Source organism: Plecotus auritus, assembly GCF_963455305.1.
Source record: "Plecotus auritus genome assembly, chromosome: 5".
NCBI classification, from domain to species: domain Eukaryota; kingdom Metazoa; phylum Chordata; class Mammalia; order Chiroptera; family Vespertilionidae; genus Plecotus; species Plecotus auritus.
In genome coordinates, this window is record NC_137776.1 from 32,685,020 (window position 1) to 32,711,613 (window position 26,594).

Sequence of the window (26,594 nt, forward strand, 5' to 3'; positions counted from 1 at the left end):
TACCCATCATATAATTCTTTTAATTTAAAAGTTTAAATGACTGATATTCATCAAATCTCAGGAAAAATCAGTTGGCCATCAAGATTTCCAGACGAACTGTTTAGCTTAATCTGTTTATCTCACTTGTAATAAATTTGTGCAGAGGAAGACAACAGCGGCCCCACGGAGGGGCCACGTTTGTCTCTCCTGGTCTTTGACTCCTTTGTCCCTGCCTCTCTGCTGCCCCGCAGAGGAGCGTGCTGCAGCTGCTGCACGGGAGGAGCGATGTGGTGCGCCAGTACATGGCCAGGCTCATCAACGCCATCGCGTCCCTGGCAGAAGGTGAGACGCCAGCTTTTCTTCAAAGAGAAGAGCTAGGCCTTATTGATGCATTTTTTTCTCTTTAAAAATGGACGTTCTTCTCCAGCTTTTTTAGAGATGATGTATGTTTCCTCAATTTATGCCTGTTTAATACATCGGAGGTTTTTTGTGAAAATTGGATGTTGTCATATTGCTGTACTTTATGCCAGAGCAAATTTTGACGGTTTTGGAGTTTCTTTTGTAAGCCTTCTGGCTTTACTTTATAAGCTTTCTGGTTTTATAACTGGTACTTCTTGAATTGCCTTCAGCTATATAATAGATAATACATTTTCTATGTCAGTACATTAAGGCTGGTGACACAATTAAAGCTGATCCCAATAATTGCATCATTTCCTGCAAAAGACTAGAAGATTTAAAAGCTCCAAAGATAACATGCCAGTGTGACTGAATTCAAATGATTTTACAAAGTGTCGTTATCTTCCAAGTTTAATTTGAGCTCTTTTTAGAGTGAATAAAGGGAGTTTCAAATTATGACTATATGATACTCCAACAATGTGTCCCTTCATTTATGTGTACAATTTTCATCTGTTTAGTAAACAGTTATCATAAGCCAGGGTATGTGCCAGGGACCATTTATATAATACTGTTGAAATTTATGTCCAAAATTAGCATTTGCATCAAGCCACAAGCCCACAACAGGCTAGTGATAATCCAAGCCCTACTCTAGGGTTCCAGGTCTGGTCCCCAACCTCTCTGGGCCATGGGCACGTGCAGAAGGAGCAAGGGGTGTGGCCAGAAAGCACTGCTAATGGATTCATGACCCACAGGTTTCCCTCTCCGTTCTTCTCCTCAATCTGACTTTCGGGTTCAAGATTTCAGGTGAATGAAGGACAATGCTCCCCAAAGAACACAGTGGTAAATTAGGTTTAGATTACAAGAAGGGGTTTTCTATTACTTGATAGTTGATTGACTAAAACCAATTTTGCAGAAGAAATATGTGTTAACTAGAGACCCAATGCACAAAATTCGTGCAAGAGTAGGCCTTCCTTCCCCCAGCTGCTGGCACCGGCTTCCCTTTGGCACCCGGGACCCGGGCTTCCCTTGCAGCCCCGGCTTTGTCCAGAAGGTCGTCCTGAAGGACGTTTGGTCTAATTAGCATATTACACTTATATTTTTATAGATAAGTTTTTTAGAATCTAAAATTATACAAGCTCTGCATGTGCTAAATGCAAAGGTTTCATAGAAAGTGGTTTTGGAGCATGATCTTAACACAAGAGCAGTCTTCCCTCTTTTACTTGTTCATCTCTGGTTGTGTTACCAGGTCGCCTCTACCTTGCCCAGAGCATGAAGGTGCTGCGGATGCTGGAGGAGAGGCTGAAGGAGGAAGACAAGGACGTCGTCACCCGGGAGAATGTGCTCGGGGCCTTGCAGAAGTTCAGCCTCAGGTGCTGACCACGCAGCAGGTCACAGCAGCTCCTGCAAAATCAAAGTGGGGTTTTCAGAAGCCGCTGTTTTGTGTTTATTTAGCCCGATGACACCCCAAAAGGCAGATGACATTTTTCAGCTAACACCGAGGGCAGGTTTGGTGACTTTCTAAAATAGAGCTAGAAAGCTCACCTCGAATATGATGGAGGAAGATGATTTAAAAGAGCTATTGTAGCTTCCTAGTGAGCATGATTGTGTCTCAGCCTCACAGAGCCTCAGCCTTCCGATGGTGACAGTCCCATGTCCCACAATGAACAGTCACAGCAGGTGGGCGAGGCGGCTCCAGGACCCTGTCCACGTGTCCCAGAAACACACCCCGGAGTCTCAGCCCTGACCCCGTTGTGACTTGGAACTGCTCCGCATTAGAAATTTAAAGTCAGACACCACTTCTTTAGCCAGGTCTGGAGTCCTCGCAGAGCTTTCTTTTCTAATCCCTAGTTTTATTGAGGTGGGCTTTACATACCACCCAATTCACCCATTTTAAGTGCACAGTTCAGTGATTTTTAGTATATTACAGAGTTGTACAGCCGTCACCACAGTCTAATTTTAGAACATTCCCATCACCACAGAAGGAGCTTCATGCCTGTTTACAGTCACTCCTCAGTCCAACCCCGAGCCCAGGTGCCCACGACTCTACTTCCCGTAGACCTCCCTGTCCTAGATGTTTGATTAACTGGAATCAGATAAGGTGGCTCCTTGTGACTGGCTTCTTCCACTTAGCACAGTGTTTTTGAGGTTCATCCATGTTGTATAGCATGTGTCAGTGCTTTGACCCTTTGTATTGCTGAATGGCATTCTATTACGTGGAGAAACCACATTCCTCAGTTAGTGGGTATTTGGCTAATTCCACTTTTGGCTATTATGCATGATGCCCCTGTGAACTTTGCATACAGGTCTTTTTATATATGTTTGGTTTTTTAAAATCGATTTCAGAGAGGAAGGGAGAGGGAGAGAGAGAGAGAAACATCAATGATGAGAGAGAGTCATTGATCAGCTGCCTCCTGCACGCCCCCTACTGGGGATTGAGCCCACAACCTGTGCATGTGCCCTTGACTGGAATCGAACTCAGGACCCTTCAGTCCACAGGCTGACACTCTATCCACTGAGCAAACCAGCTAGGGTGTATACGGGTCTTTGTGTGGCCATGCTTTCATTTCTCCTGGGTATGTATCTAGGAGTGGAATTGCTGGATCCTAAGCTGATTCTTCCAGCATCCACAGACCCTCATGACCATCTTGCTTTCTCTTTGACTTTATTAAAAATTCTAGTACCTTGAGTTCTCAACCTTTCCTGATGGTCAGCACTCCTCTGAACACACTTCCTTCCCATCAGTGCGGGTGACCTGCCAGTCTGCCAAGTGACAATCTACGTGTGTGTATGCTTGGTGGGAAAAAGTGGCACGTAGTCAGCTCTTCCTTTTTGCCAGGTTCCTGCCAATGAAAATTTCTTATCCTAACTCTATGAATTGAAAAGAACTGTGAATAATCTCCAGAGTTATTACTTCCTCAGATCACATAAACACTTCATTTCTGTTTGTTTAAAAAGATAATAGCTGACTGGAAAATTTTTAGAAATTCAATAGCTTACTTAAATAACAGCTAAGATAAGGTGAAGAAATACTTCCGCCTGGCAATGCAAATATTTACTGCCAATTTTCCCTTTTCCTCCAGTCATTTGAGCTTTTTGTTCTGAAAACATGGTAATGTTTTCCAGGGTCTCTACAATGAAGGTAGAAAGTAGTTAGGCTTACCAGGAGTGTGCGTCCTCACTGTATGCTACTAAAGGTCACCGGTGGGTGCGAAGACCAGCAGGAGCAGGTGCCGTCCACTGGCAGTCTCACCACTGTCCCTCAGGAGGTGCACAGCGTTGCTTTGATTTTCAGAGAATTCAGACGACTTCTCATGGTGGTATCAGGCTCAGTGTTATCAGTTCTTAAGGCCTGCGTGCTGACAGGCACCATGGCACATTCCGACGAGGCACTGCATTTTGAAAGCTGTGACACCTGGACTTTGGGGGGAATATAGTTCTGTGTAAATTGTATTATCCAGGTCACTAAGTCGTCCTTACTCTGTAGAGATCTGAATCAAAATGGTATTGAGCTGGTTTTTTGCTTCTCTCTTACGTTTTCTTTATTTTTTCACAGAGCAAAATGCCTAAGCTAGATGACAGTAGACTAGAGTTCAGTAAATATTTGTTGTCAGTGAACTATTTCTATGGCTCTGCTTCCTGGGTTAAGTAGACCAAAAGCTATCAATAAATACTTTAAATATTGGAAAGGAAACGTTCAAAGTAGGAGGCCTCCTTACTGCTTTATCTTTCTTTAAACTCTTAATCATACCCATGAAAGGTAAAGAATTTGTTGTTGCAGTTGTATGGGTCTGACAGTGAAATATTCCTCCGCATCAGTATCTCGTGCACTTGGTCTTCTCTGACATGCCTTGCTGTTGCGGTGTCCTGCTATATGAAGTTTCTCACCAGCATGAGTTGACCTGTGGGCTGTTTCCTCCCAGGCGCCCGCTACAGACAGCCATGATTCAGGATGGCCTCATCTTCTGGCTGATCGACATTCTGAAGGAGCCCGATTGCCTGTCCGACTACACGCTGGAGTACTCGGTGGCCCTGCTCATGAACCTCTGCCTCCGGAGTGCAGGTCTCACAGCCTCCCGGCCTGGGCCCTGGCTCCAGGCTCCAGTGTGTGGGAGGGGAGAGGTCCTGACCCTTGTCTGATGACCCATGAGCCTGGCATGGCTTCCTCTAGTCTCCCTCATAGAAAACGGGAGACAGGAGGAGTGTAAAGCATTTCCAACTGGGTATCAAGCTGTGAATCCCTGAAGCCAAAATACCAGTCTGACCTTGGAAAGAATGTTTTATAGATATATATAAATTTCCATATATATATATATATATATATATATATATATATATATATATATATGTATGTATATATATATATATGTGTGTGTGTGTGTGTGTGTGTGTATAACCACCTATATGCAATATATGTATGTAGTATCTGCATTAAGAGGGAATTAAATTAGTTCATGTTTTTCTTCATCTTCATTGCATGACTCAAAGATAGGAGGTTAAGAATTAGAATACCTTCTGTCTGAAGGCAGAGAAGTATGTTCCCAAGATTGTACAGGATTAAATTGGTGGCCGAGCCTGCTGCCTACCCTTAATCACAAGTCATTCACATACCTGATCAATAAAGGTAATGATGTCAGCTTTTCTACAGGCTCCATCCCACTTAAGCGATGTGTTCCCTGTGGTGAAAGAAGCTTCCTTAAAAGAGGTGCCAAGGCCAGCCTGTGGCTGAGCTCAGCTGAGTAGCCCAGTGTTGGCAGGTTGTGTGGATACGTGGCTCAGGGCTGTTGTTAGCAGCTCCTTCACCCTCGGATGCTTTGTTATCTGAAGCACAGTGTTGCTGACTGAGTAAATGACTACTTCAGTCTTCTGTTTTAAAATTAGCCTGTGCACAAAGTCATAGCTTTAAACCATTACTAGTTTATAGTCAGCTTTTCTTATCATTGGTTTATTTGCAGTGAGTGTTTTTTTCTTCATTTGGTTTTTTTAAAAATATATTTTATTGATTTTTTTACAGAGAGGAAGGGAGAGGGATAGAGTTAGAAACATCGATGAGAGAGAACCATCAATCAGCTGCCCCCTGCACACCTCCTACTGGGAATGTGCCCACAACCAAGGCACATGCCCTTGATCAGAATTGAACCTGGGACCCTTCAGTCTGCAGTCTGATGTCCATCCACTGAGCCAAACCGGTTAGGGCTGCAGTGTTTTTTTGTTTGTTTGTTTGTTTGTTTTTTAAATATATTTTATTGATTTTTTACAGAGAGGAAGGAAGAGGGATAGATAGTCAGAAACATCGATGAGAGAGAAACATCGATCAACTGCCTCCTGCACACCTCCTACTGGGGATGTGCCCACAACCAAGCTACATGCCCTTGACCGGAATCGAACCTGGGACCCCTCAGTCCGCAGGCTGACGCTCTATCCACTGAGCCAAACCGGCTTTGGCAGGGCTGCAGTGTTTTGATGACCTGTGTGATTTTGATGGTGATGGTCTGTGTGAGGCAGAATTTCACTGCGATGAAGAGCTTGTGCTCTACCTGAAGGAAAATAACCCCATTTGCTGAGCACAGGAGTTGCCAGTCTATTCCTGTACTTCATTCCACATCACCTTTTGAGGTAGATATTAATGATCTACGGATCCCAGAGGAAGAAACTGGGACCCAGGTTGGTTAAGTGACTCACCCAAGTTCACACAGCTCATAAGCAGAGGAACAGAGATTTGTATTCAAGTCTGACTGACCTGGAACTGTGCTTCTGAATTTAGACACATCATGTTGTTGTTTTTTATTTTGTTTTCTTAAGGGAAGAACATGTGTGCCTCAATGGCAGGCCTCGTACTGAAAGTTCTTTCGGATCTGCTGGGCCATGAAAACCACGAGGTACTCAGCCACGAGGGCTTGGGGAGGGCTGGCCGGGGACAGTTACCACACTCTCCCTTCTGCGAGTGTTTGTATGAGCTACTTCAGAGCTTTCATAGTTTCTGAATTCTAGACTCGGGAGCAGGAAGTCTTCCCAGCATGCCTCCCTTATTGGCACACCACAGCACCGGCCTGTGCCGGCTGCCTCCTAACAGTTATTTTTCTCCTTGTCTTCCCCCCATGTTGATATTCCTCTATTGTGATTAACATGTGTCTGCGTATGTGTAGGTAGTCTGAAAATGAATTAATATTCTGTGTATTTATTTTATATAAATAGTGTTGCAGTCTAGATCTCATTACTTTTCTTACATTTTCCCTGTTTTCAGTACCTTTCTGTGGTGCTCTGTACACATCTCTAATGAACAGCTCTCACTACTGCAGTTCGGGCTTCCATTCACAGCCCTCCCACTTTCCCTGCCTGCTCCCCAGGGCTCCCCGCTCCCCAGGGCTGCCCGCTCCCCAGGGCTCCCCGCTCCCCAGGGCTGCCCGCTCCCCAGGGCTCCCCGCTCCCCAGGGCTGCCCGCTGCCCAGGGCTGCCCGCTCCCCAGGGCTCCCCGCTCCTCAGGGCTGCCCGCTCCCCAGGGCTCCCCGCTCCCCAGGGCTCCCCGCTCCCCAGGGCTGCCCGCTCCCCAGGGCTGCCCACTTGGGTTGCCTCCAACTCGCTGCCACCTGTGAAGTGCATCTCTGTGAGTAAAATGGGAGAAACAAGTATAAATCTCAACTACACTGGCTCCAGTCCAGTGGTGGAGGCGTGTGAGGGGCAGAGCAGAGCCTCCACCGGGAGCTCAGGAAGTGTGCTCCCTCTGACATGTCTGAGCTGGTATGAGAGGAGGAGTCACAGCTTTTCAGTGGGGAGTGCACCCAGCAAAGTGAACTGTTAGAACCAGGGCTCAGGCACAAGGCATGTCTCAGCATGGTGCGGGCGTCCCCTACACAGTGTGGACTCTGCAGTGTGCACTTCATGGCGGCAGGGAGGGAGGTGATAGAGGCCAAACCCCGTAGGGTCCTGCGTGCCGCGCTAAGGAGGTGAGATGGCCCACGGCCCAGGTAGACTGTGGCCAGTGGCCGAGGTAGGGAGAGCGGGGGTTTGGGCAGTGATGTGACAGTTGGATTAAAGGGTGCGAATCAAAGGTAGAGACTCATTTGGAGTTTGATGTAGCCTAGGTCATGGACATGTTGTCTGAACAAGGACAGTAGCATGCGGATGGGAAAGGGGTTCCTATCAAAGACAGTGTGGGGACTCCACAAAGGAGAGTAAAAAGAGAGAGGAATTGGTGATGACTCCTGAGTTGCCAGCCTGGATGACCGATGACTGGTTCTGAACTCTTTGATACAGCTGTCACTGGGACATGCAAATGGAGAATGTCTGTCATTTGGAGACACTCACCGTGCTCATCAGCCAGAGTGTCTCAAGTGTGCTGTTTGATAATTGCGTTGTATAGTATGTGAGAACTTGCAAATGACTATTTTTTTCTCCCCTTAAAGATACAGCCATATGTGAATGGAGCGCTGTACAGCATCCTCTCTATCCCATCCGTTCGTGAGGAAGCAAGAGCGATGGTAAGAAACACTCTGAGACATATGTCCGCTTCTGTCAGTGCCACTGTCACTATGAAAGCAAGGGGTTCCTGGGCCGGCCCCATGGAGGATTCTTAGATAGTTTATGAACTCCCAGAATTGTACACTAGGTACATCAGGATGTCCCCCAAAATGTACACACACTTTACCAGCTGATGGTTCAATTTTGAAAATGAAATGTATTTGAATAAACATAGCCTTTATCATTACTCAGAGTGTGTATACATTTTTCTGGGACACCCTATATTTGCAGTTTTTTGATGAGAGTCCTTAGCTTTTATCAGACTCTCAAGGGATCCCTTCAACGATTAAGAACCACAGTGTTAGAAAGTTTCCAGCAGGTTTATTTTTGGAAAGTTATCGACATTCTTTTTTTAATTTAAATGACTCATGTAAACTTGGGGCTTGGGGGATGTGTATGGATTTCGTAGTAGCAGAAGCTTAGCAGGGAAGTGGTGAGATGGAGAAACCATCACTCAGATTCACCTGCAGGACTCCGGGAGGAGTCAGGGCCGCCTGAGAATTGGTACAATCAAAACTCTCTGAATCTGCAGCAACCTAATGGGACAGACAGGCTGGTGAAGATGACATACAGCCCAGACTTGGCTTGTTTGCTAAACAGTGAATTCAATATTTACTGTGTCTACGTTAGTGCTTGTATTTGAAGTATAAAATAAGCCACAGGTGGTTAGTGTCGTGTCTGGCGATGACAGATGTATCTAAATCTGATCCTCCAAACCCTAGAGTTTTGTCCTTGGGATGGGATAGAGAGGATGTGAAACCCCGTTAACAATGTACATATTAAATGCTGTGATAGCCCAGCCGGCATGGTTCACTGGTTGAGCATCGACCTGTGAACCGAGAGGTCGTGGTTCCATTCCCTGTCAGGGCACATGCCCGGGTTGCAGGCTCGATCCCCAGTGTGGGGCATGCAGGAGGCAGCCAATCAATGATTCTCATCATTGATGTTTCTATCTCCCTCTCCCTTCCTCTCTGAAATTGATAAAAAAAAATTTTTTAAACGTGATAAAAGGATTAAATGTATTTCCAGAGGCTAAATTTAGTTCGAGACCAACAAGACATGGCCTTCCACTTTGTGTTGCTTACTTAGAAGAATTGTTCAATCTTCTAGTTGGTCATCTAAATTACATCATCAGTTACACCAGAGATAACAACTCATTTAACTGTTCTGTGTGGTCGCAGTCAACGATGGGCCTTAATTGCCTACTGCTTTTAAATTAAAAATTTGTTTTCTCAATACAGAACAGGGAAGAATAAACGTGATTAAATTCTGCATTATGGTCATTCAAGTGGAAGAGAGGAATTGTCAGCCAACCAGGGCACAAGGAACAAAACGTGGGCTGCAGAGAAAGAAAGAATGGAGGCAACATGGAATTAAAAGGGTGAAAGGCAGCATGGAGGCAAGACCTGCAGGGTGGAGAAGGCTGCAGGGGATGGCAGTGAAGGGACAGGGACCAAGCGGGGAGGGGAGACACGAAGTTGTAAGACATTAGAGAGGGTGGCCCCTAGAGGTCATCCTGGCCAGGGGTGGCGGGGAGGAGAAGGAGAGGGAAAGAGCCCAGAGACTGTGACCATGTCCAGAGGTCTCAACTGGAGTCCCAGCAGGAGAAGAGAGAGCAGTAATGGGGCAGAAAAAGGGTTGAATAAACAAGGTATCTAGGAAATCCCCAAATGTTTGGAAATGAAAGTGTTGCTACTTGTAAGAGTTATCTATTGCTGTGTAACAAATTACCCCAAAGCTTAGTGGCTTAAAAACTTTTTTATCCCTCTCCGTTTCTGTGGGACAAAGTTCAGAAGCAGGTTAGTGGGATGGTCCTGGCTGAGAGTCTCTCGTTGTTTTAGCCAGGACGTCAGCCCAGGCAGCCAAGGCTTTAGTTCTAGTTGAATCCGTTCAGATTTCCCTTTATGGTTTCAGACATGTGTTTCTAGACAGCCTCTGAATTACTGTCTTGTGGACTTGAAGAAGAAAACCTGGACCACTTGGGAAAGGTGTAAGCAGCATAGCCTCCCTCTGGCATTTTAACAGGCGTTGAAGTCAAGGTCGGGAGGAACCCGGCAGCCTGAGCGGGGAAGCTTCTGGACACAGCACCTAAGTGGTTGCCTACTTAACCGTTCATAAGAGAGGCCTCTAAGGGAGATTGTGGCCAAACTCTCAAAACCCTGAGCTGTCCCACAGTTCACTCTTACCCCTGAGGAAGTTTTTCAGTTGATAAAGGAATTACATTCTTTTTGTATGTGACTAGAATAAAGCTAACCAGGCAATGAGGGGGGAAACATCATAATCTCACCACCTTCTTCGGCTCTGATGTGCTGGGGAAGCGGAGGCAGAGCCGCCTTCTCAGCCTGCTGGTGTTCTCGGCGTGCACAGCCCTTTCAAAAGGCAGTCGGCCAAAACCTCCACCTCTGACACATTTATTTTCCTCTGCTCATCAATACAGAAAAGGAGCTTTACCAGAAGATGTACATTTTAACATGTTTTGTTTGTTTTTAATTTATTGCCTGCCAGCATGGCTCAGTGGTTGAACATCATACTATGAACCAGGAGGTCACAGTTAGATTCCTGGTCAGGACACATGCCTGGATTTCAGGCTTGATCTCCAGTGGGGGCATGCAGGAGGCAGCCGATCAATGATTCTCTCTCATTGATGTTTCTCTCTCTTTCCCCTTTCCCTTCTTCATTGAAATCAATTTTTAAAATGTATCTTTATTATTGAAAGTATTACAGGTGTCCCCTTTCTCCCACTATTGCCCCCCTCTGCACCCCTCCCCCAGGCCTTCACCGCACTATCAACATGTTTGTAATAGTGAAAACTGGAAGCAGCACGAGTGCCTGGTAACAGAGGAATTGCTAATGAAATTATGGTCCTTTTGCTCCCAGTACTAATAGCTATTGACGATGATAATTAGGAAAGGCAGTGTGGAAAAATGTTATTGTATAATGAGAGATAAAAGCAGACTATGTCAGTATAACAACTCTGATTTTGCAACTGTGTAAAACATTTGTGTACTTGTGGGAAATGACCAAGACTACATAAAAATATATTAGTACCAAATGCTATTACGTGGTTTTAAATAATAGGGAGAAAAAGATAAATGAGTGTCCTGAAGCCCGTGTGAACTTTGAGGGACTGCCACGGTCTGGGCCGGAGAGTAGAGCAGGGCAGTGGGGCTGCCCTAGCCCACCGCACCGCTGCCTGCGTCCGGGGCGGGGACAGCTGGGCTGGAGCGCTCCCCGGGGAGGTAAACCTGCCAAACGTTCTGCCCGGGCTGGTGCAGACCGGGTGCCCGGTCAGGAGCTGGGTTAGCGGCCACAGGGCCAGGAGGGTGCCCACGTGCTCCATAGGCTGCTCCAGTAACAGCTGGACCATGGCAGCTTGTACCATGACCCCGGGCCCGTGGCTCACACCTGTGAAGCAAAAAAAAACTGCCTCTGCTGTCCCCAAAGGACTGGATGTCGCTGCTTCCCACCTGTCACATCACCCACTTCCAAATCAGTCTCACGCGGGTACATTGATTGGCAGAATCTGGGTCATGTGCCCGGGAATTGTTTATTTAGAAATCTTCCCTCAAATGATCCTTCTAATTACAGAGAAGGAAGTTGTGATTTTCTTTTTCTTTTTTTAACCCCCAAGTAACAACTGAGCTAGAGCTACTAGTACATGCAAGAGAGCAAGTGGGGGAAAAAGATTTTTCAATATATGAGCAGATGATTGTTTGCAAAAGTAACGTCTGGGAAGGAAAAGACAGAGGAGAGCCCGAGTGAACATCTCACTCCATTGGTGAAAATATTAAAGACATTGACCTTGACTGATGCATGGCGACCCTGGTCTTTGGCCTTTTAGGGCTTATACTGCTTTCACTTCATACGCTCTTCCTCCTCTGGCCCTCACCTTGGGTGGAGGTGGAGAATGGAGAGACCAGTTTAGGAGATGGAGAGGCATAAACTCAGCTTTCCTGACAGTGAGGAGCCTGTCGCTTTGGTCAGACAAGCCCAGGTATCTGACCGGTCCCGCAGGAGCCCTCAGCACTGCTGACCACGCCTGCTTTGAAATGCTCATCTTGACTTAAGGGCTTTCCACAGCTCTTTCCTCCCGACCCTCCTTCAGGTTCTCCTGAGTGCTTACCGACCTCTGCCTGCTAGCTAAGTGTTTCTGTTCCCTAAGGTTCCGTCCTCACCCTCTTCTCCCTCTGCTGCCACTGGGAACCTCCTTTAGCTGCCAGCTCTCTCCTGAGCCACAAGCCCCACAAGCACAGCCTCACCCCTTGATTGAGCATCTGCTGTGTGCCCGCCATTGGACTAACACTATAGTTTTAGGCTTAATTTACAAAGAAATGCACAGGCCCTACATGAGCATTTGACAAATGTATTCGCCTACAAAACCAACACCCGACTATATACTTTATCTTTAAAAACTCTCATGTTAAGGGAGAAACCAAGATGGCGGCATAGGTAAGCACCTAAACTGCTGCCCCGCACAACAATTTCAAAACTACAACTAAAAGACAGAACGGACACCATCCAGAACCACAGGAAAGCTGGCTGAGTGGAAATTCTACAACTAGAAGGAAAGAGAAAAGCTCACGGAGAATCAGAGGAGCGGCAAAGGGCTGAGGTATGGAGACACGCGCAGAGAGGAAGGGCGGCTGAGTGCCTGTCTGACTTTCTCTGGCGGGAGGGGGAAGGAAGCCCCCGACTGCACTGAACCCCAGTTCCGGGGGAAACCCCGTGGACCCAGGCTCATACAGGGGGAGTCTGGACTGTCAGGTAGAGAGAAAGGCACACGGAGACTCAGAGACTCGGAGACCCGGGGGAGCTGCAGCGGGTCTGGAGGCGTGCGCACACGAGTGCTCGCAGAGAAAGCTGAATGCGGAGGTTGCCGCAGGCATTCCCTAGCGGAAGGGAGTCGGAAGCTCCTGACTGCACTGAACCCTAGTTCCGACTGCACTGAACCCCAGTTCCGGGCGAGCCCCTGGGGACCCACGCTCTTACAGGGGGAATCTGGACTGTCAGGCGGAAACTCAGGGGAGCTGCGGAAGGCAGAGGTCTGGAGGCGCACGCGCAAGGGCAGGGCTGACGGGAAGCCAAGACTGCTCCGCCCTGAGACTCCACCCCATCCAAGCTGAGCACAGAGGCTTTTGCAATTTTGCAAGTCTGATCCTATCAGGCTGTCTCCAGCACCAAACTTCTCCCAGCATAGACACAGCTGATCCTCACAGCCAACTGGCCTGGAGGTCTATTCCTCCCAGTGATACCAACAACAATCAAGACTTAACTACAACAAGGCTGTACACACAGTCCACAAAGGGGTGCACCAAGAGTGTCCACCTCAGGTTAACTGGGGAGGCCGACCCACTGGGCCATATAGGAAACCTAGCACACAAAGCTACCCTACCAACTCAGGGAAGCAACAAAAATGTGGAGGCAAAGAAACAGATCAAAAACGAAAGAAATGGAGGAAAACCAACGACTGGATATAGAATTCAAAACCACGGTTATAAGGCTTTTCAAAAATATCCTAGAAAAGGATGATAAATTTAGCGAGACCCTAGAGCAGGGGTGGGCAAACTTTTTGACTCAAGGGCCACAATGGGTTCTTAAACTGGACCGGAGGGCCGGAACAAAAGCATGGATGGAATGTTTGTGTGAACTAATATAAATTCAAAGTAAAGGAGCGGAGGGGAGAGCAAGAGAACCCTCCGCTCTTTCGGCTCCGCGGGCCGGATAGAACAGCCGAACGGGCTGGACCGGCCCGCGGGCCATAGTTTGCCCATGGCTGCCCTAGAGGATATGAAAAAGGACCAACTAGAAATTAAACATACACTGACTGAAATAAAAAATATTATACAGAGACCCAACAGCAGATTAGAGGAACGCAAGAATCAAGTCAAAGATTTGAAAAACAAAGAAGCAAAAAACACTCAACTGGAAAAGCAAAAAGAAAAAAGAATCCAAAAAGTTGAAGATAGTGTAAGAAGACTCTGGGACAACTTCAAGCGTACCAACATCAGAATTATGGGGGTGCCAGAAGAAGACAGAGAGCAAGATACTAAAAACCTATTTGAAGAAATAATGACTGAAAACTTCCCCTACCTGGTGAAAGAAATAGACTTACAAGTCCAGGAAGCGCACAGAACCCCAAACAAGAGGAATCCAAAGAGGACCACACCAAGACACATCATAATTAAAATGCCAAGGGCAAAAGACAAAGAGAGAATCTTAAAAGCAGCAAGAGAAAAACAGTTAGTTACCTACAAGGGAGTACCCATACGACTGTCAGCTGATTTCTCAACAGAAACTATGTAGGCCAGACGGGAGTGGCAAGAATATTCAAAATGATGAAAAGCAAGAACCTACAACCAAGATTACTCTACCCAGCAAAGTTATCATTCAGAATGGAAGGTCAGATAAAGAGCTTCACAGATAAGAAAAAGCTAAAGGCGTTCATCACCACCAAACCAGTATTATATGAAATGCTGAAAGGTATTCTTTAAGAAGAGGAAGAAGAAAAAAGTAAAGATAAAAATTATGAACAACAAATACGTATTTATCAACAAGTGAACCTAAAAATCAAGTGAATTAAAAATCTGATGAACAGAATAAACTGGTGAATATAATAGAATCAGGGGCATAGAAAGGGAGTGGATTGACAATTCTCAGGGGGAAAGGGGTGTGGGGGGTGCAGGAAGAGACTGGACAAAAATCGTACACCTATGGATGAGGACAGTGTGGGGGGGAGGTAAGGGCAGAGGGTGGGGTGGGAACCGGGTGGAGGGGAGCTATGGGGGGAAAAAGGAGAAACAATTATAATAATCTGAACAATAAAGATTTATTAAATTAAAAAAATAAAAATAAAAACTCTCATGTTAGCTCAAGTTGCTATCCTCACTTTATAGTTGAGAGAGGTTAAGTAATGTGACCAAGGACACACAATTAACTCGGGGGGAGCTAGGATGACAATCCAAATTTAACCTCTCTAGAAGGTGATGATGCTCTGCTTTATTTTTTTTATTTATTCATTTAGAGAGAGAGAGGATGGGGGAAAGAAAGAGAAACATCAATTTGTTGTCCCACTTATTTATGTGTTCATTGGTTGCTTCTTGTATGTACCCTGACCAGGATCAACCCCACCACCTTGGCGTATCAGGACAATGCTCTAACCAACTGAGATACCCAGCCAGGACTGATGCTCTGCTTTACATGATGATAATCATCATGTTTAAAGCTACTCTTGGCACTTCTTTAATTCAGTTCTAGAACTATGGATTCCAACCTGGCCTGCATGAGAAGGGAACTTGTTAGCTCATGTAATTGGACAGTCCAGGCATAAGTTTCAGGCACAGCTTGACCAGGGTCCACACGTTACTAGATCCATTTCTTTGCCTGCACCTCTCGACTCTGCTTCCTCTTTTTTTTTTTTAAATATATTTTATTGATTTTTTACAGAGAGGAAGGGAGAGGGATAGAGAGTTAGAAACATCGATGAGAGAGAAACATCGATCAGCTGCCTCCTGCACACCTCCCACTGGGGATGTGCCCGCAACCAAGTTACGTGCCCTTGACCGGAATCGAACCTGGGACCCCTCAGTCCGCAGGCCGACGCTCTATCCACTGAGCCAAACCGGTTTTAGCTCTGCTTCCTCTTTTGAGTTCATTATTAGATACTCATTTCCCTTGTGGTGGTGTGAAGGCTTCATCAGGCCCAGCCATCCATACTTATTCAAATCATGCAAGGAAAGAGAAGGGGGATATAGACACTTACCTCTACATTTCCCTGAAATTCTGTTAGTATTGAAAGTTATGATGTCAGTGTTTTGTAATAAAGTAAATAATACATAATGTAGTGACTTTATAATTCTTTTGAATAATAAAATATTTACTGATTTTAAAAAGGTCCTATTTGTTCATTTATTTCCCTGAGCATAGATTTTATTTTTCAAAGACCAAATTTGGCCCTAAAATCTAGAAGGTAGTGTATAAATTTAAGGAAAACACAGGAAAGACCCTCCTCCCCCCAAAAAACAACAACATATTGCCAAACTAAAGGAAATATTTATGCAGTAAAATTGTATGGTAGTTTTTTTTTACTAAATGTGTTGTAATTGGGTCAGATAATCAACCAAAAAGGAAATAATTTCACTGTGCATTATAAAAAGAACAAAAATAATTTTTAATACTGAGCTGAGGAATTTTCTTTGTGCAAATAGAAGAAAGTGTTTAGGGGATTAGCTGAAACTACGACATGTTAACGGTTACTCTCTCCAATGCCTTAGGGAATGGAAGACATCCTTCGCTGCTTCATGAAAGAAGGCAACGCTGAAATGATCCGCCAGATCGAATTCATCATCAAACAGCTTAATTCAGGTCTGTTTGATGCAAGAATCTATAATCTATCTTTTGAATCTTTCACGTGTGCCAGAAAGATATGAGAGGGCTTGTCATATCTTGGAGCTTATTCAAGAGCCCAAGTGAACCCAGAAACAAAAGTTCAACCAGGTAGTGAAGGCCACATTGTCCCCAAATCAACAATCACTTATCACACTTTAGGCTGATAGTCAACAAAACTCTTCTCTAACTGTAAGTTCCCTTTATGTGGGTCTCTCCTAATTCTTCCCCCCACCTCCAAAGAGTGGCTTCCCCGAGTCCTCGGGTAAATAATGAAGATAGATGCCGATCTTCCTAGCGCCACTGTAGAAAATGTGAGCCTCCTTTCACATGCACTCATTCACTCCAGGAAAAGTTATGTTGCCATTGAGAGCATGGGAGGATGTGATCTTTCTATCCAGCTTCCTCCATTACCATGACAACCCACATCCCATAATGAGCAGAAAGGCTGGTGAGGGATGCCTTGGATGGGACTGGGGTGGTGGGGAAATGCTTAGCGCTTTCTGTGGATTCCCGACACCCCCATCCTGACTTGTACATGTGCCAGGGGCACCTGGCACTGCCAGCATCTAGGGGCCAAACATGTCACTTATGTCTCTCTACCTGTCCTTCCTTGACACCCAGCCGTCCACATCACTGAGAGTCCCAAGTTCACAAATCTGCTCAGCACACGAACAAGGTAGAAAAGGAATCTCTCCATCTCTGCTCTGACCCCAGGTCAGCAGTTTGGCCGAGGCCAGGCAGAGAGATGCCAGATGCCCTTCTCTGGAAGAAGCCTGCAGGTGGCTCCTCCAGCTCACGGTGCACAGCCCGGCCGCACAGGGCAGCCCCCACCCCAATTAAACCAGAACCTCTGGGGGCCCAGCTGGGAATGGTGTTTAAAGCTTCCAGGTGATTCCAAATGCAGCCAAAGTAGCGAATCCCTGTCTTGGAAACGGGGGAGGCATAGGAGGGCCTCACTGGGCTCCTGATGGACAGGAGGCAGCGGGACAGCAGCCAGGAGTCTGAGAGCTGGCTCACTTCAGGCCGGGCCCATTTCCACCTGAACACCTTCCTCTGGTTTTCATGGAGCAAGTATAATTCATCCCAAAATCAGGCAGTCAGGAATAGGACTTCGTTTTCTGCAGCAACTTTGATTCTGACTTTGAGCCTCCATTCTGCTGGGTGGACATAATAGAAAAATTAAGTGAAATAAAACCTTACCCTCAGTCCTGGCTGAGATTACTCCCTAATCTTCTGTGGGTAGCAGCCCCAGCTTGGGAAGGTGGCGAGTGGCCGGGGAAAGTTGTTCCCTCTCTTCTCCAGGGTCACCACGCTGCTGAGGCTTCCTCCTGGGCCAGGGCTCCTCTGCAGCCGCAGGGTCCTGCTGGTCGGGACTCTCCTTCAGGGCCGACTGTGTTACAATTTACCGACACTCACCACCTCCGTTTCCTGGTCAGCCTTCCCACCTCCCTGGCAGCCAAGAAGCAGGGTGGGCCCCTCGCTCTCCATCTCTGGCTAGAAAACATCTCTTTTCCTTCCATAAAACTGGCACTTGGACCAATTTGCCAAAGAATGTGAGCAGGGAGGGGTCAGTGTACGTTTCTGTCCGGGATGTGCTTTGGCAAGAAGTTATCTGGGCAGAGCTGGGCCGTGTAACCTTGTGTCTTCAGGAAAAGCTTGGGAAATACCTGCTTAACTCAGTAAGTTCCAGCTTAAATGAAGACTGTCTGAAGTGTTTCTCTTTTATCTCAAGCACCTGCGTTATTCTGTATCCAAAGGATAATGGCAGGGCCCAGAGATGATTCTCCAGGAGTCTGCTACTCTGACACAACATGAGAAAGTCGAACATTTGGATGGAGGGCCAGACTTACGAGCACAAATACCCTAACAAGTGAACCACTAGCAACGTGATGGACCTGGAGGAGGGGGAGTTGGAGAACGTCTGTCCCGTTGGCTTCCTCCTCAAGGGCAAACACAGCAGAGTGGGAGGCAGCAGCAGGTCACTAGTGTAAGCTCCATAAAATGGCATTGCCTCGTTTTAGCTGAGTGAACGTAAAAACCCGTGGTTGGGTTTTCATGCTTTCAAGTCCCTCTCAGTCCTCCAGCGCTGTTTTCCCAATAGAGTTTGAAGATCTTCAAGTACAGAGATTCCAGTACATTTTGGAACCTAACCCACAGGGAGGGAAGGACTACTCTGGTGAGGCCTAAGGGGTAACCCCGCCCTCAGCTAGGGGAGCAGATACTGGCGGGTCCCTGGAGAGAGGACAGGAAGGCCTGACCGCCGGGCTCTCAGGGAAGGAAAGGTACTGGCAGCTGCTGAGCCACACCCTGGTAGTTACCCCCAGAGAGGAAAGCCGAGGTCTCTAAGCACTTCAGTTCCCAGGACTGGGTTGTTCTGAGATAGGATGAGTCTGAACCAATAGGCTCAGGGATGGGAATATGGCTGGACCAGCCTGTGGCCTCATGAAATGTCTAAGCTTCTTTTTTTTTTTTAAAGGCATTTCCATATTTGAAAAGAAAGGTTTGTCATTGATGAACATTGCAGCACCTCCATTTTTTTTTAATTTTTTTATTAAGGTATTATATGTGTACATATCTTACCATTGCCCCCCCCCACCCCACTCCCATACATGCCCTCACCCCCCAATGTTTTGCATCCGTTGGTTACTCTTATATGCATGCATATAAGTCCTTCAGTTGATCTCTTATTTCCCCCACCTCTCCCTAACCTTACCGCTGTAATTTGACAGTCTGTTTGATGCTTTACTGCCTCTGTATCTATCTTTTTGTTCATCAGTTTATAATGTTTTTCATTATCCCCAAATGAGTGAGATCATGTGGTATTTTTCTTTCACTGACTGGCTTATTTTACTTAGCATAATGTTCTCCAATTCCATCCAGGTGCCTACAAATGGTAGTAATTCCTTCTTTTTTATGGCAGCATAGTATTCCATTGTGTAGATGTGCCATAGTTTTCTGATCCAGTCATCTGCTGACGGGCACTTAGGTGCAGCACCTCCATTTTGAAAGCCACTTGCTTGCAGGCCCTTTGGGGAAGGTGGACTTCGGTCATGCTGTCCAGGGGCCGGTGGGGAATAGAGTCAGGTAATTACGCTTCAGTGACAACAGCCTCCTGTCTGCAGAGTGGCTTTTTGACTAAACAGATTCCATGACGACAGCTCGGCCCAAGAGAGGCATGGAGGCATGCTGGCCCCACAGGTGTGTCCTGGTGCTGCGGGCCAGCTACGTCAGGAGGGCCTCACAGGGCTCACAGGGAGGGCCTCACAGGGCTCCTGATGTACAGGAGGCCAGGGGACAGCAGCCAGGAGTCTGAGAGCTCGGCTCCCTTCAGGCCGGGGCTCATTTCCATGAAAACCAGAGGAAGATGTTCAGGTGGAAGTGGGCCTTCCCTTTAGAATGAGGACTGTTTCAAGGACAGTGGCTGGGCTGTCCCAAGGTTTCTGCCTATTCCCTTCTAGGAAATGGCTTGGGGCTTGATTAGTTAGGGTGAATCTGCCACCAGTCTCTTCAAGAATAACAGCCTTTGATTCCTTCTTTCCTCCTACTTCCTATTTGACTTCCTTTCCTCTTTCAGGCATTCTTTACTTTCATGTCATCTGTTCAAGAAATGAGTGATAATGAGGAAGGTGCAGAAGGGATACAGAGATGAGTAAGTCAGGGGCGGTGTCCCCAGGGACTCACTATCCAGTACAGTGGGTGAGGAAGATACCCAGACAAGTCAGTAGCCATCATTAGTAAACATGGATTGTCCAAAAGTGATGATATGACCAGGTTGTAGACAGATGCCGAGTGTGTTCAGGGGAGACACTGGTGACTGCTCAGTGAGGGGTGGAGGAAGGCTTCATGGAGGGAAGTAACCAAGTTCTATGTAATGCCTGCGGTGGACCTGGCCCTGGGCCAGGTGGTTTAGTTCTGGCGTGTTGTAAGACCCTCCCGACAACCCCAGGAAGTAGTTAGTCTAATACCCATTTTACAGACAAAGAAATAGAGGCTCATTCTTTCTGTGACTCCACTGCGCTACTAATGTATTCCTCCTTTGTAAACTCTTTTAAGATCTAGCCGTGAACCCCGGGAGCGTTCAGGAACCCTACCTGCCATGACCACTCCTCCTGGATTAGCCTGTGGCCTCATAAAATGTCTAAGATTCTCTCTCTCTCTCTTTTTTTTTAAGGCTTTTCCATATTTGAAAAGAAAGGTTTGTCATTGATGAACATCGCAGCACCTCCATTTTGAAAGCCACTTGCTTGCAGGCCCTTTGCAGAAGGTGGAAAAATCATGGGGTTTAAAAATCAGAATCATTTTGAATCTCAACTCTGTGACTTACTGGGAATGTGGCCATAAGTCCCTTATCCTCTCTGTGTCTCCATTTGCTATAAAATGGGGATAAGAGGCAACAAAATCTTCGTTAGGATTGAGTGAAATAACATGTGTGGCAGTATCTAGTACAAGGCCTAGCATTAATACTAGCTTACTTTCCCCTGAATTCCTCTGAAATTGTGTGTTGGCTTTTAATTTTTCTCATGCAACTACTAGTGTGTTCTGATAAAAAAAAAATGGAAAGATGTATTTAAAATCAAACTATGGCTGAAATGGTACCAGGAGCATGATTGCTTTGATGTAACTTATTCTCACTAGGGTGTTTACAGGTCTCTGCAGAGCCCCAAGGATTTTGCTGACCAAGGCTCCCAATTGTGTTCACAGTCACTCATGGATTTTTTTCTTTATAGAAGAGTTCCCGGATGGTGTTCTTGAATCTGATGATGATGAAGATGAAGATGATGAAGTAAGTTGGAGGCTCTTGACACCCACAGGAAACTTGTGTCAGACTATTCTGAGTCCCTTCCTTGCCTTGAAAAGTTAGTCCGGAAAAGGAGATTTTTCTCCCTACTACATTTCTCACAGTTCTGTAAGTTGGCTGGAGTTCAGCTGCAGGGTTTTCTGCTGGTCTTGCTTGGGGTGGAATGTGGCTGCTGCTTTCTGTGTCCAAGCTGGCCACGCACCACCCCCAGGGCCTCTCTACATGGGGCCTCTGATCACTCTGGGGTCTAGCCTAAACTTCCTTATCAGTTGGCCGCTGGTCTCCAAGAGGAAAGAAGTGACAGCTTCTGATCCTCTTCTGGGCTCAGCAGTCTCAGAACATCTCTTCTGCAGCCTCTGCTCAGGGTGCATCCCAGGACCAGCCCGGGGTGTGGGCTGGCAGTTAGACTCCACCAGCAGGAGGTTCAGGGGGGAACTGGTGGAGCCATGTCTGAAGTCTGTCCGCCACATGGCGGATGTGCGTCCTGCTACCGTGGCACTTGGGACTTCTGGGAGGTTGAAAGATAATTCTTCAACAGGAGTTTTTTGCTTTGAAGGGGCCTCCACCTGCCTTAAATGGTGGGAACGTTGGGCATGAGGCTCATGGTGAGAATCTGTAGCGGGCAAGTACAGGGTGTGGTTCAGAGCTGGTAGTACTAACCAGTTTACTTGGTTCTTTTGCATTCTTTTGATCCGGGTTTCCTCAGCTGTGAAAAATCTACTTACATGTTGTTTTAGAGCATGAAGGTTCAGAAGTAATGTGGGTGTGTCTCGTGAAGTGGTATAGAGAACGGTGGCTCATCAGCTGGAGAGGGGTTTTCAGATGACATGCCTTCTCACTGTTTTCCCTTCAGACCTAGAAAAAACATACCCGGTGCCCTCCGTAGTTCTCTGAAGCACTATATGACTTGTGTTCTTTCTGTTTTGTGGGGAATGTAGGCTGGGAGATGCCTTTTTATTTGGAGTTGGGTCTTTCAGTTTAAAACGTGTGTAAAAGCCAAGTTTCTGTCCATTGATGTCATCCGATGGCGAGATAGTTCGTTTAAGAGCCCTCACCAGGGAGGACAGCTGTGCTGAGTGAGACCTACAGGTGATGGTCCCTCCTCAGGACATTGTCTTCACGGACTACAGGTGCTCCGGCTCACTTGGCTTGGGGGGCAAGCACAGTTCTGGACCTCAGCCCGCATCCAGGCCAGCAACTCCTCCAGGCCCTTCCTCCGCGAAGGTGGGCTGAGGCAGGAGTGGGCCAGCTGCAGGTCACCAGAGAGTTAATGGCAGTAAAATCTGGTTTAGAACGAGGATCAGCACACTTTTTCTGTAAAGAAGAAGATAGTGAATATTTTAGGCTTTGCAGGCCACAAGGTCTCTGTTTCAACCACTCACAGTAGCGATCAGCAATACATAATTGGATGACTGTGGCTGTGTTCCCATAAAACTTTATTTTTAGATAGTAATTGAATTTTGTATGACTTTTGTATGTCACTAAATTTTTTTTCAAATATTTAAAAATGTAAGAATCCATCTCAGCCTGCTAACCTTCCAAAAACAGGCCTGGTGGCCCGAGGGCCACCTTTGCCAAGCCAGCTCCCTGACCCAGGCTTCTCAGGACTGTGATAAGACATGATAAGACACCACCTTTGTGCCTGGCCCTTCAATGCTGTTTTAAATTATATTTTGAGTTAATATCTTATTTAATTTCAATAACTTTTTGTCATCGTGTCCCACAGTTCCTCTCAAGATCTGTTTTTCCCTTCCTGTGTTACCCCTTTGGGTTGTGTGTGTGTGTGTGTGTGTGTGTGTGTGTGTTCTGTTTTGTTGCTATTAATCCCTTTATTTTGTATTGCAAGGGAAAATTCATTTGGCTCAGTGTTCTACTGGATGATGGAAATTCAACTTATGGAAATTTCCCTGTGAAAGCAATTATAGTCTACTATAAATGAAGGAATATAGAGATCTTTTAATTTTCTGGGCTTTTTGCAACATTGCAGATTTTTATTGAAAGAGGATAGTGTTTGAAAATACTTGTTGTGATAACTAGAGTTTTTCAGAAGGTTCCTAGAAGGAATTTGTTTTTTTATTTTTTTAAATATATTTTTATTGATATCAGAGAGAAAGGGAGAGGGAGAGAGAAATAAAAAATATCAGTGATGAGGGAGAATCACTGATTGGCTGCCTCCTGCACGCTCCCTACTGGGGATCAAGCCCGCAACCTGGGCATGTGCACTTGACTGGAATTGAACCCGGGACCCTTCAGTCCATAGGCCGATGCTCTATCCACTTCCAGGGGTCCTCAAACTACGGCCCGCGGGCCACATGCGGCCTGCCGAGAACATTTTCCAGCCCGCCGGGTGCCGCTGCCTGTCCTGCTTAGCAGCCGACTCGTCCTGGGCCTGCAGTGCACATAGGAATTTGTTCATAGTTTTTTTTTTAAACTATAGTCCGGCCCTCCAATGGTCTGAGGGACAGTGTACTGACCCCCTGTTTAAAAAGTTTGAGGACCCCTGAACTGTCTTAGCCAAATCGGCTAAGGCCCTAGAAGAAGTTTAGATGGGAGATGATAAGGAAAGGATCTGTCATTTGGGGCCAACTCAACTCTGTGGTGAATCAGGTTAGCAGCTCCTGGGCTCTCCCTCCCTCGTGATCCTGACCATTCACTGCAGAATGTTAGCAAGGGTGACCTGCTCTACTCAGCTTCCACCGAGGGCAGGTGTTACTTTTAAAATTGCCTTTAAAATTTAGAAAGTGAGAGATGCTTAGACTAAAGGAAATTTTCCAAAAATCATTTGAGCAAGTGGCACTGTTGTTGGAATGTGGCTGTCACTCCCAAGGTGACAACTTTGCAGGAGACAGCAAAGTGACTTTCAGAGCCTTAGAGTCAAACGTCATCTTGCTCAGAAATGTAAACTATTCTTTAATGTAATATTTAGACCCCAAACACAGATAGATAGTGGAGCCATTGTTTTGAGTTGGCTGCTTCGTGCCTCCGAAGATACAGCGGCTCTGTCGGACAGGGGCCTTCACCTCACATTGAGCTGAAATCCCTGCACTTACAGCTTCGGCAGGCGTCCTGCTCCACTGGACACACTCAACAGGACCCCCGGGTGCAAAATCTAATGTTTTCTGTCTAATTTATGAAAATGGAACAACTTGTTCCGATTGTTAACATTTACTTAGTAGTTATGACTGATATACATATAATTATGTGCCAGAATTTTAAAAAATGTAAAGGTGGATCTAGAAATGTTTTTTATGCCTTGTAGACTATCCAAGATATAATGTCAGAAAAAGGAAATTGCAAAGTAATGTGCACAATGTGATTCTATTTCAGAAAAAAATAAACATATAAAACCCACATCCTTCTGAATTATATATGTGCTTATATGTCCATGTAGCGGAAAGTTGTGGGAGTTCCGCCCTCCCTGGGGCGGTAGGGAGGAGGAAGGGTAGGTAAGAGGTGAAGAGAGGCCTGATCAGTGGAAGTGGGAAGTGAGAAGGGCTCGAGGGATCAGTGGATCAGAGGTCATTTGGGGAGCAGACTGATGGGTCAAAGGCCAAACTGAGTGGTTGAGGAGCATGAGGAAGGGAGAGAATGGAGCTGATAAGTACATACAGCACTTTCCGCAGACCTGGCTGTGAGCAAGAGGAGACTGGATGGTAGCTAAACAGGGCATTTTGGTTTGTTTTCATTTGCGGGAGCCCTGAGCATGTTACAATGTGGATGGGAAGGATCCAGTAGAGAGGGAAGGGAGAGGCTGAACATTGACGGCAGAAGGAGAGAGACATGGCGTCAGGGCAGATGTTTCCATTATTTCCTAAGTTGCTTCTTATACTATCTTGGCCCACAAGCTCCAGACCCATTCTTCAGAGAAATGAAACCATCATTAGATTAGCTTGGACAGGACACACAAGGTCATGGACAGAAGACAAGTACAATTTAAGGGGTCAAGCACATCTCATCTAGTGCTTTGAAGAAATGTATTATTTAACACAATTTATTCGTCTTCAGGTATTGGGAAGCTATCAAGCTCACAGTCGCAGATACAAGTGTTTTTTTGATTATTTTCTCTTGACATTTCAAATTTTATTATTGATAATAGATACCATCCGTTGTTCTCCTTGAAGTGGCAGGCTTTCCTCATTAATTTTTGAGGAAATGTCTGCCAAATACCCAAGTCTGAAGAACCAGTTTGTCTGTCATTCTTTCAAGCAAAAATGGTGTTCCTTAAAAAAAGTTCCTCATTCAGCGGGCAGCTCGGATAGTCCCACAAATGCTTCTCCTCTGGAAAACCATCATGTGCATCCCACTGCTACACAGATGGGCCACAAGAGCCGGGATTTATTAACATTAATTCCAGCTGTTTCATCGAGGACATTGCTAAATGAACTCTGTCTGTCATCTTCCTGTCATCTACCTGTCATCTTTATCTGTCTCTTGTCTGTCAACCTACCTGGTGGCAGTGGAGAATACAGTGACTATGCGGGGTTTGGTAGCATTGCCTAATCGATGCTCACACACCAGTGGTTTTACCTTCATTGCTTTTGCACCATCAGTGCAGACGTCAGGGCAGCTGTTCCAGGATAAATGGGGAAAGTCAATAACAGTGTTCAATACGTTAAGTATTTCAGCCAACAGCAGTTGTGTTTTGTTGCCAAGCATTTCCATAAAAGATCTTTGATGAGGAGTTACTGTTGACACTGGATGAATGCAAGGCAAATTGCAAGTCCAGGCATAATTCTGCAAATGAGATATTAATTCACCATTTATGTTTGCAGCTTAATCTTTATTCAACAAGCTACTGTTTTATTGGAAAGGAGCATGCTGTAATTCTTTTCCAGCTTCTGGTCCAGCAGGCATCAACAACATCAGCTGTACAAGGCCCTGGTGCATATTTCTCCAGCCAAGGCAGTACAGTTACTTACCCTTCCAGGTTCTTTCGTGGCTTTGCTTTTTACATATTTTTTGTGAGAGGACAAAACTTTTAGTTGTGTGGAAAAAAATAATAATGGAGAGAGTTCCTGTATACCCATCATGCAGCTTCAGTGGCTTTTAAATCTAGTTTGAAAAGTTATGACATTTTCAGTTTTTACTTTTAAAGAAAACACATCTATAATTTGTATAATTATAATAAATATATACATCTATGTTTAAAATATCCAAATTATTTTCCTTTAAACTCTTACTAATTGGTCTCAAAATCATACCTCATCTTCACTGGCATGGAAAACTATTCTAATGTGTTCTGTTGCATAAGACACAATAAGGTAAATTATTGACCTCTATAAAACAGGGGAAGATGGTGTCCATCATATTTCTGTTTCTTATCTGCAGTTTTGCCCTTGGAATAGCTTCCTCCCTCCGTAAGTCACAGAACTTTCTGATGAGTCAGTTTCACTTTCTCAGCATCTTTCCATCAGTGGTGCAGCTTTAGGTTAAGAAAGCAAGTCCTCTCCTCTCCCTTTTATAAGCCAGTGATCCATCCTTAAAACCACAGGAAAAAGGTATTATGAACAAATGTTCTTGT

At 45.8% G+C, this 26,594-nt stretch overlaps 1 protein-coding gene across 1 annotated transcript in view; it reads left to right on the plus strand.

Moving 5' to 3' along the window:
• ARMC9 (armadillo repeat containing 9) overlaps positions 1 to 26,594 on the plus strand; it is a 126,743-nt gene that overhangs the window by 57,247 nt on the left and 42,902 nt on the right. The window contains exons 13-19 of the mRNA XM_080669904.1: positions 231 to 321; positions 1,622 to 1,745; positions 4,296 to 4,435; positions 6,175 to 6,251; positions 7,776 to 7,850; positions 16,161 to 16,251; positions 21,003 to 21,058. Of these exons, the coding sequence (XP_080526030.1) occupies positions 231 to 321; positions 1,622 to 1,745; positions 4,296 to 4,435; positions 6,175 to 6,251; positions 7,776 to 7,850; positions 16,161 to 16,251; positions 21,003 to 21,058 (654 nt within the window). The remainder of the gene's footprint in view (positions 1 to 230; positions 322 to 1,621; positions 1,746 to 4,295; positions 4,436 to 6,174; positions 6,252 to 7,775; positions 7,851 to 16,160; positions 16,252 to 21,002; positions 21,059 to 26,594) is intronic.